At 50.3% G+C, this 9,106-nt stretch overlaps 5 protein-coding genes across 6 annotated transcripts; 4 read left to right on the top strand and 1 right to left on the bottom strand.

Annotated features, from left to right (window-relative positions):
• The first annotated feature begins 962 nt into the window (after window positions 1-962).
• On the top strand, window positions 963-2,686 carry FUR1 (Uracil phosphoribosyltransferase). Of its 2 annotated transcripts, XM_047991957.1 has the most exons (5): window positions 963-1,119; window positions 1,265-1,623; window positions 1,745-1,899; window positions 1,959-1,975; window positions 2,025-2,686. In XM_047991957.1, exons 1-5 carry the CDS (start codon window positions 980-982, stop codon window positions 2,074-2,076), a joined length of 723 nt encoding a protein of 240 aa, XP_047847970.1. In that variant the 5' UTR covers window positions 963-979; the 3' UTR covers window positions 2,077-2,686. The 2 variants fall into 2 exon arrangements, with proteins under 2 accessions (XP_047847970.1, XP_047847971.1); XM_047991958.1 differs by having other exon boundaries at window positions 1,265-1,899.
• Window positions 1,908-2,936, bottom strand: JDV02_010229 (uncharacterized protein). Its single transcript, XM_047991956.1, has 4 exons — window positions 2,816-2,936; window positions 2,614-2,752; window positions 2,436-2,483; window positions 1,908-2,352 (listed from the first exon to the last, which is right to left on the bottom strand). The coding sequence occupies exons 1-4, from the start codon at window positions 2,861-2,863 to the stop codon at window positions 2,189-2,191; spliced, it is 399 nt and encodes a 132-aa protein (XP_047847969.1). The 5' UTR covers window positions 2,864-2,936; the 3' UTR covers window positions 1,908-2,188.
• A 1,198-nt stretch (window positions 2,937-4,134) lies between these two features.
• JDV02_010228 (uncharacterized protein) lies at window positions 4,135-4,663 on the top strand (the record flags this gene model as incomplete). Its single annotated transcript, XM_047991955.1, has 2 exons — window positions 4,135-4,454; window positions 4,510-4,663. 2 exons carry the CDS (start codon window positions 4,135-4,137, stop codon window positions 4,661-4,663), a joined length of 474 nt encoding a protein of 157 aa, XP_047847968.1.
• Window positions 4,664-5,043: 380 nt separating this feature from the next.
• URC1 (Putative GTP cyclohydrolase) lies at window positions 5,044-7,159 on the top strand (the record flags this gene model as incomplete). The annotated part of the gene is made up of 12 exons (XM_047991954.1): window positions 5,044-5,104; window positions 5,163-5,206; window positions 5,270-5,307; window positions 5,367-5,436; window positions 5,503-5,542; window positions 5,595-5,650; window positions 5,707-5,749; window positions 5,812-5,894; window positions 5,955-6,114; window positions 6,273-6,435; window positions 6,491-6,520; window positions 6,576-7,159. The coding sequence occupies 12 exons, from the start codon at window positions 5,044-5,046 to the stop codon at window positions 6,679-6,681; spliced, it is 894 nt and encodes a 297-aa protein (XP_047847967.1). The 3' UTR covers window positions 6,682-7,159.
• Window positions 7,160-7,633: 474 nt separating this feature from the next.
• Window positions 7,634-8,163, top strand: JDV02_010226 (uncharacterized protein; the record flags this gene model as incomplete). The annotated part of the gene is made up of 3 exons (XM_047991953.1): window positions 7,634-7,649; window positions 7,711-8,019; window positions 8,090-8,163. The coding sequence occupies 3 exons, from the start codon at window positions 7,634-7,636 to the stop codon at window positions 8,161-8,163; spliced, it is 399 nt and encodes a 132-aa protein (XP_047847966.1).
• Window positions 8,164-9,106: the final 943 nt, after the last annotated feature.

Below are 9,106 nucleotides of genomic sequence, written 5' to 3'. Positions count from 1 at the left end.
TATAGTAGTCTAATAGACTTTTAGTCGGCATAATAGACTAGCCGTCGGCATAATAAACTATCCGCTATATACGGAAATATATATTTCCGTCGGGAATATATATTTCTATATTTTATATATATTAGCCTTATATAGCTATTTAATATTTTATACGGAAATATATATTCTTATATTATATAAAAGCTAATTATAGTTATATAGTATAGTTATATTATATTATTATATTATATAGTTATATTATATAAACTAATAATTGGTATATTATATATATAGACTAATACCGATATTATAATATTAAGGGAAAATAGTAGAAATGCTATTTTTAAGTAAATTAAGGTATATTAAGGAAGGGATAAATAAGGTTATAGGCGCGGGCGTAATTAATAGGTAGTAATAATAATAGGCATAAGTATAGCACTAATAGCGCTTAACTAAGCTTAGCGGAGAGATCTAAAGCGAAAGAACGTTTATTTAAATATAATAATATTATATAGAAACTATAGAAATATATTTTTAAGTAAATTAAGCCTAGCTAGCGCTAACGCGCTAGCGCTATATTATAATAATATAGTTTAATTAAAGTTTAATTAAGATATCGGTATATATTATAGTACGCCGGTTTCGTCCTATACCTATATACTAAAAATAGCTAGCGCGGGATAAGGGCGGGGTAATAAGTCTAAAATATAGGCGACCTATATAACTAACTATTTATACCTTTATAAATAAGAGGACTTATTATTAATATTAAAATTATTAATATAGATGAATTATAAAACCTAATAGCTATATTTTATATATAATAAAAAGGGACCTTTAGCCTATATACTAAACGGTCTATATATCGGGGTTTTACGTTATTTTATAGCTAATAAAGGGGTCTTGCTTCTTAGCTAGTCTCTATAGGACCTACTAACGGGTAGAAGTCCACCCTGTCGAACCATTCGCTACTACTTGCATCACTCTTACTCAACTCGAAATGGCGACCGCCTCGAAACAATATGTCGGCCCTGGCCACCTGTCGCAAGAGCAGAAGCCAAGTGCTACCGTGTCTGCAGAGGTTGCTTTTGACAATGTTCACGTCCTGTCCCAGACACCGCAGCTCATCGCCCTTCTCTCGTAAGTCGACCTTTTTCGGGGGACCAGATGCTGTCGTGGCCCTTTCCCTTGTACCCGTCAGACATAGCAGCGGCGTGTTCTCAGTCATTTTACCCTAAAATGTACGCCAAGAAATCATGTGCTAAGCCTATCCTACCCCTCGCAGGATGATTCGGAACAAGGATACAGAACGCGCAGACTTCATCTTTTACTCGAATCGCATTATCCGGCTCCTCGTGGAGGAAGGCTTGAATCATCTTCCTGTCATCGAGCATGACATCACCACTCCAGTTGGGCGTACATACAATGGCCTGATGTTTCAAGGAAAAATTTGCGGCGTGTCTATCATGAGAGCTGGTGAGGCTATGGAGCAAGGCCTTCGAGATTGCTGTCGGTCCGTCCGCATCGGCAAGATTCTCATTCAAAGGGATGAGGACACTGCGCAGCCCAAACTCTTTTACGATAAACTTCCCGAAGATATCGCGGAACGCTGGGTCCTCCTACTTGACCCGATGTTTGCGACAGGTGAGTCTATTGGGCGCGCCAGATTGTCCTGATCGTGCCTACTAGGCGTCGGGCGGAGGACCGGATGGTCGGGGCGTTTCCAAGGATGAGCACTGCCCAGCTAACAATCCTACACGCCTAGGCGGCTCGGCCATCATGGCTGTGGAGGTGTTAAAGGCACGAGGTGTGCCAGAGGACCGTATTCTGTTTCTTAACCTGATCGCCAGCCCGGAAGGTGTAGGCAATTTCGCCACGCGATTCCCCCGTTTGAAAGTTGTCACTGCCTTTATCGACGAGGTTTGTACCAGCCTCAAATTGCACTGTTTGTTGCTACTGTATTACTGACCGGCTGATAGGGGCTTGATGAAAAGAAGTGAGACAGACTATCTAATATGGACTATCCGAGGCTAACGTCGTACCAGCTACATCGTTCCCGGCCTGGGCGACTTTGGCGACAGGTTCTACACCATCTAATGATTGCCTAGAACCTGACTTTGTCGCTCGCATGGTGTAGCAAGACCGTGCGCAGTTTTCCTGCAATTACCGGTCTGGCACGTACAGGGAACTGTTACGAAGCACACGTTCCTTAATACTCGTCATCCGCCACTATGCCATCACCTCCGTAGCGCCTTTGGTCGTCCTCGTCCTCGTCGTGAGCCGTGGGGGGTGCTGCTACTCGGCTGTCTTTTGCTGATGGTCTGGCCGTCCCTCCATAGCCTGATCCCACCGTATTTTCCTTGGCGACGGCATCTGATACAACACGATGATCAGTCCATCATTTCTCTTTGAGAGGGGGCCGCCGAAAAGACACAGGGAATGCGAGGCGGACTCACCTGCAGCATCAACCCACTCCCCATAAACGTCAACAGCGGCCGATAAGTCTGTTTCAGGCTGTCAGTGGATGGGCGATGTTGGGAAAGTACCGAACTCGCAAACGGAGCGAAGATGCAGTGTTGAGAGGGCACGGCGCGCTGTTCGTAGACCAGGTCGGTATCTGAAGTCGGGGCATACAATTGACGGCACATTGAAACGTTTGTCCACAAACACGGCAATCAAGCTGCCCAATACCGGCCTTCCTATCGAGCTTGACGGTAACCGACTTCTCGTGATTGCAGAACAGGCATGTGAAAGTAGTTGGCAAAGGATCGGACTGCCGATGAATGCATTAGCCTCGTGCCGCATGCACACGGTACAGTCACGACAAGTGACATGCCTTTTTGGGCCCCATGGGCTTCCTTGACGACTTCTTGCGCTTCCCCATGCTGCTTGACGAACGCACCGGGGTCAGGGAGGAAAGTTCGTGCTGCAGCCGTGAACGCCACGGAGCATTCGCGTAGCCTCATGGAAGCAGACGTCAGAATTCTGCGAGAGACTGGGGTGTTCCTATCCAGTCAGCAGGGGGGCTTATCGATTAGATATCGAGGCCCCACTCTGACAAGGTCCAAGTGCTGTACAGTATACGTACCAGCTACTAAGGTGAAGGACCAGGATGTCAGGGAGCCAGCCGTGACCCCACACGTCCCGCGCGGGATGGGGCAGGCTTGATTCCCCGCACGCTACGAAGATCCATCCGGCATTGCCAGGAGGCAACGGAGCAGCAATTCCTGAAGCATGAGACCTGCTGGAACGCCCTTGAAGTGAAATACTCCGTATACACCGCCCCGCGAGTGAAGGCACTCGGACAGGAACATGATGAGCACAACCCGTACAAATCTTTTAGCGAGCCGCCCAAATGTTACTGGACTTGCCATAGATGTGGAACCCTGGCCTTTCCTCCCTGGGTCCTTTGTGTGCCACTCCACACCACGGCCATGCCACGCCTGGGCAAATGCTTTCTCAAAAACCCACGACGTACGCCTCCTCGAAAGTGCTGAGGTAGAGAGGTGAGTGCTGGCTATCTGAGCGGTACCTACGGCGGTATTCAGGCACCAGACCTACCTTAGTGCCCAGGTACTTAGGTACTATAAGTACTATACTGAAAACTTACCTTAAAGGACAGGTAGGTACCTCTATCGATAGGTAAGGTACGTAGACGCTTAGACCGTGTACGTGAAGAGATACTTGCTAGGTACTAGATAGGTAGGTACTCTACACTCGCCGAATTCAGCCCTTGGGGCCACTTTAGGACCGGCCTTCCTCTCAACGTTACAGATAGTACCTATTAGGTACTTAGTAACTTCCATCCACCCAACCTGCCCTCTGGGAGTGCCAGCACCCCTCTCAGCTCTCTAGGTAGTACATAGTACTTGGGTACCTGCCACTAACCTGCCGGGCTCCGCTGTTTCCTTGTCCACCTTCACTTCTATCGTTCCATCTGCCTTCACTTTACTCCTCGTCACCCATCATCAGTGCCTGATCGCCCTGCCACTTATAAGTGCCCAAGTTCGCACCCGAACTGCCAAGTCATCACCCTACCAATCAAGTAATGCATCTTTTCTACTAATGCCACAATTCAGGTTCCAGCCCCAACTTGGCCCTGATTCTGAACAAACAACGCCCATCGCCTACAGCAATTGCGGTTAATTGCCCACCATGGAAGACACCGCTTCGAGCTCTACTATCACCAGCGCCCTGCGCGACATCCGCCGAGGGCAGTCGCAATTGACTGCCGCCATCGAATCTCTCTCCGACAGACTCGAGTCCAGCAATTTTGCCACCACCGCTCGTACTGGGCAAGTTGTTCCAGATGCCAAGCTCCAGGGCTCTGCTTCCCCCGCCCAACAACCGGATGTCGTGAATGTCGAACGACAGTCGAATTTGACTGACACCTCTCCGAATACTGCCACTGAAGACTTACAGGTCCCCAGGGCAGCTCCTCCGCGGTCGGGCTTTACATCTCGCATCATTCTCACGTGTGTTCCACCCGAGTCGTGAAACTAGGTGCAGCGCGACTGACAGGCTCTACAGCACTTATCCCAAGCAGATTGGCATTGATCCGCTCCCGATGGACTGGGGCAACCCTGACCCTACAAAGCGTGGCCCGGTTGTGGTGGCTAGATCACCTTCTACCATAGGACGCCGAAACGGTTGGTTCAGGAAGATACTTTGTCAAGGCGTATGAGCTCAGATGGGCTGACCTAGTCACCCATTTGTCACCAGCCATTGGAGGTGAGCACCTTACCCAAGCATCTCTTCCCTGTCAATACTGCCAAATGCTGACCATGTTTTCTCGCAAAGCCCAGTAAGAACTTTGATCCACGGGGCAATGCGTATCATGAGCTGACTTGCTGCTTGTCCTAAGCGGCGGCTCGTATTCCATATACTATGCGCTTGCAGTAGCGAGTAAAGAGTTAGATGTAGACCACAGGTTAGTCCAGCCTCTAACCCTTGGGTGCTTGATAGCTTAGGCGGCGTGCGTACAGGCCTGACTTCACGAACACTGAGCCGGCTGCTCGAATTGGACCATTCCCACAGTGGGGCGACCGACACAAGATCGTCGCCATGGATCCCTGGGGTCATCTAGCCCCTTGGACCTTCGCTGGCATCATGGAGCAAGAAAACGGTAGCCATCCCGAACCATGGACTAGAGTAACCTTCGTTGTGACTAATAGAAACTTTAGTGGACTTGCGGCCAACGATTGCTATCACCAAGGCTCATATGAAGGTCGAGATTTCTTTGCCCGGAAAATACTTGGTAAAGTTCTGGATATGCTGACAGACATGTCAGCTGCCTGAGTTGCAAGAGAGTGTGAAGCGTGGAAGACTGTCTGCAACCCACCCTGCGACACACTGAAATCTGAATCTCTAGGGCTAAGACTTGGCAGGGTACCGGATGGTAAAGTCTGTCTGAACGAACTTGGTGAACTTGCAGTGACAAAGTTCGCCGTCGAACCGGTCAGTCTCTGGCCACCCCGGGGGGGGGGCGCGTTTCGCTGGTTGCATGTACTAACAATTTCTCAGGTCTGGTACCTTCCTGGAGTTGCGGAAAGATTCGGAATCGGTGGGCTTCCTTGTAACACCCGTAACTCTAGCTACTTCTGACATGACTGTAGATGAGGCCACCCTGCGACGCTCGCTCTTCGAACATACTGGTGGAAGTTATCCCGAGGTAGTTGATACTGCTCAGACTACACCTCGGCTGCGCCACGCTGACGAGAGGGATAGCTGATTACCCGTGGTGACATCAAGATCTTTCTGCCCCCAATTGGTACTTTACTTTTTACCGTGACGAAGGAGTAGGCGGATGGAGCAGCAACTGACAGAATGTAGGAGGCTTGACAGTATACTGCTTTGGGGATCCCGCCAGGATGTCTGACCCGTCCGCCCGGCTGTCTCTTCGCATTCATGACGAGGTCGGTTTGGCTGCTTCTGTATTTTTGGGGCCCCAACATGTTACTGATGATCAACCACAGTGCAACGGCAGTGACGTATTTGGTTCCGACATTTGCACATGCAGGCCTTACCTAATATTTGGCATCGAGGAGGCGGTCAAAGAAGCCCAGAACGGCGGCAGCGGCGTCGTTATCTACTTCAGGAAGGAGGGCAGAGCACTGGGTGAAGTCACAAAGGTACGTCAATAAGCATTGATGGGGTAAGCCCCTGCTTCTTCAAGCTCAACACTTGCGCCTTGTATAAATGCCGGCGTGCTAAACTAGCCAACAGTATCGTACGATTGTCCACAGAGTGACCTCGACCGCAAATGAAAGGCACAGCAGACTAACTCGTGGCAGTCGTCTACAACGCGCGAAAGCGAGGCGCAGATCGCGCGTCAGACTATTTCACAAGAACGGAAAATATTGCTGGCGTCAAGGACATGCGCTTTCAAGCTTTAATGCCAGACATTCTTCACTGGCTTGGTATTCAAAAGATTGACAGGATGCTGAGCATGAGCAAGTTGGTACCCCGGTATCTCTATGGAGTCTTGCGTCAGACACTAATTGTGCAATAGTATGAAGCACGACGCCATTGTTGGACAAGGGTGAGTGGCAGCCGTTATTGTCCTCGGCGTCAACTTACCTACCTGTCTATCGCAGCATTCCAATTCACGAGAGGGTCGAGTTGCCGGATGAGCTTATCCCAGCGGACTCGAGAGTTGAAATCGACGCGAAAATCACAGCGGGTAAGTTTGACAGGCTATGACTGCTCACAACTGTAATGCTGAATAGTGCGAGGCTACTTCACTGCTGGGAAGCGGCTTACGACGGAAGAGCTGCAATCTGTGCAGGGACGAATGTGGGAGGAGTAGGTTACCCTATTCAAGGACTGGAACTCATGACCAGCGCGTTTGTTCGTTACTAACGCCTCCGAAGCATTGATCACTAAGGTGCGACCCGGGCAGTGGTCTAGATGGGATGAGAGTTCTCCTGGTGGACACGTGCAGCTGGGCGTGGGCGACGTTTTACACATAGTATCGGGAGCAAGGCGGGGCAGGGCTTCCGGCACATGTTATAGAGGTCTACGTAAACCTCCCCAGGACCTATATCTGTCTGCTGTTGGCTGGTGCCAGAAGATAGCCCTTTCGCCGCCCCTGCCAAAGGCACCACGATGCCGCAGCTGAGAATCAGTGCCCGAAGATCACAAACAGAGAAAAGAAATCTCCAAATTTATAAGAGTACTGATCACGGGCCATGTCGGAGGTGCATCGATATCCGAATTCGTGTGTCAAAGTGATGCAGCCTAGGGCAGTGACACGGTAGCCACGTGTCGGTAAGCCTGCAGGCCGAATCCACGTTGGTGCTTGCTTCCTGGCAGTTGGGCAGCACCGACCGTCCTTTTCGAGTCGGTAGGGCCCGGCTGGCAATGTCAGTGGCTCAAACTCGAAGGCCCCAGACGCTTCAATTGGTTGCAAGCGGTTATTGGCACCCAACTTGGCAATCGCACGACACAGGGGCACGCCCCTCGATACCCGACCCCGAGCGTACATCATGCACAGGTCGACTGATCCCAAGCACCTCAAGCCTAGAGTCTACCCCAACGGACAACCTTATAATGCCACGAGCGACCCCGTTCCCTGACTTGCAAACAATCGTGGGTCGCGGATGCTGCCCTCACTGGCTGAAAAAGGTAGAAGCGACGCATGTAGCAGAGGACCATGAATTTACCTAATGGTATGATGGCGTCTTTGCTTCTGAGAATTTTCAACCATCACCCAGCTAACCCTTGAACAAGGGAGCTGCATTATGGGGACAAGACCGAAACGACCGAGCCTCCTACGGTCGAGCGTCACCGAACCATCAATCACAACACACAATGCCCTCCGGGGCTCTCTTGTCAACCCAGCCTGTCCAAAGAAGGCAACTGAATTGCTTAGCAAAGCCTGGATCTACCCTGTTACGAGGCAGATCATCACCTCAAACTGTTCGTCGGAGCGATTACAACAGTCGACCACGGTCATGGATGCTCGCGGGGAGCAGCAACACACTGTCGCGCACGCCGACAAATATGGTGGCGATGACCTGCCACAGGAGTCTCAATCAGGCACGTGTCGTGATGGCACCTCGGGCTCCGGGGGACGACCAGAGCACTAACCTCCAAACTGGGCTGCCAGATTGTTACTTCAGTTTCCCCAATTTCGACAAATGGAGTATATCGGAGCCATGCGGCACCAAAGAGCCTAACTGAGCTAGGTGTGCCGGGATGGACTTGCAGGTGCACATCGTCGGTCTCGTCCATGACTGCCCGGGTTGAAACCATCGGTCCGAAGAATCTAGACCATCTCATTGAACGCTTCTTACTCGAGACCTCAACTATTTTGCGGCACAAAACGATATGCCACGGTAGGACCGAAACAGGGGTTGAGCACCAGCGCAACAACAAGGCAAGGTTGCTTCCACGTTTCTAGTAGGACGCCGTTATAAGGACCAGCGGGATCAATGCACCTGCCGCCGCAGTCGCTTCCTGGAGAGATGTTTTGTGTCAAATTGCACCGCGCGAGGGCGATAGTAAAAGCTCAGAGGCATTGTCCAAGGGAAAAGAACCTCTCTTGATTCAGTGGGTAAAACACTGCTACTACCAGAAGGAAAGGGAAGAGGGGCCACTTAGCACCCAAGGTACAGAGAAAGGGGTGTTGGGAGCTCTTTGAGTGTACCTTTCTTCCACCTTCTTGGTACTTTGCACGAATGCCAGACCACCTACTGTGTACCTATTCACTGCCTACCTTACCTACCTTTCATAGGTACTAACACAAAGTAATTACCCAGTCAAGACAAAGCGCAATTCAAGATTGAAGCGAGCAGTTTCATGTCGACGATCAGTTTCGATGCGTGCACTTCGTATCGTGTGTGCAGTCACTCGAGCCGGTAATCGATAGCAGCCATCAATGACTCACCACGACTAGGCTTGCATCCTAGTGAAGGCCAACGTTCACTGAGAGACGTATGGTTTCCACAGTGAATGATCTGGAGAACTGGAAAAATTTGATGTGCGTTTCGTGGCGAGAGTGCAATGGTGCAGACCGTCCACATGGACAGCAAGGGATAACTCGGCGGAATGGGTATGTTTCCCACGAAAGTGGCGCCAAGATTTTTTGTCCCATGCATGAAGCTGAGATCGTGACATATCACGT

This window comes from Purpureocillium takamizusanense, chromosome 11 (assembly GCF_022605165.1).
Source record: "Purpureocillium takamizusanense chromosome 11, complete sequence".
Lineage (NCBI taxonomy): Eukaryota > Fungi > Ascomycota > Sordariomycetes > Hypocreales > Ophiocordycipitaceae > Purpureocillium > Purpureocillium takamizusanense.
Note: the sequence above shows the minus strand (reverse complement) of the source record. Positions and strands in the feature narration are given on the sequence as shown.

Coding starts and splice junctions, on each gene's coding strand:
- FUR1 (XM_047991957.1), top strand. CDS start 980: ATGGCGACCGCCTCGAAACAATATGTCGGCCCTGGCCACCTGTCGCAA. Junction 1,120..1,264: donor CAGCTCATCGCCCTTCTCTC/GTAAGTCGACCT, acceptor TACCCCTCGCAG/GATGATTCGGAACAAGGATA. Junction 1,624..1,744: donor TGACCCGATGTTTGCGACAG/GTGAGTCTATTG, acceptor CTACACGCCTAG/GCGGCTCGGCCATCATGGCT.
- JDV02_010229 (XM_047991956.1), bottom strand. CDS start 2,863: ATGGGGAAGCGCAAGAAGTCGTCAAGGAAGCCCATGGGGCCCAAAAAG. Junction 2,753..2,815: donor AGCCCATGGGGCCCAAAAAG/GCATGTCACTTG, acceptor ATTCATCGGCAG/TCCGATCCTTTGCCAACTAC. Junction 2,353..2,435: donor GGAGTGGGTTGATGCTGCAG/GTGAGTCCGCCT, acceptor GTGTTGTATCAG/ATGCCGTCGCCAAGGAAAAT.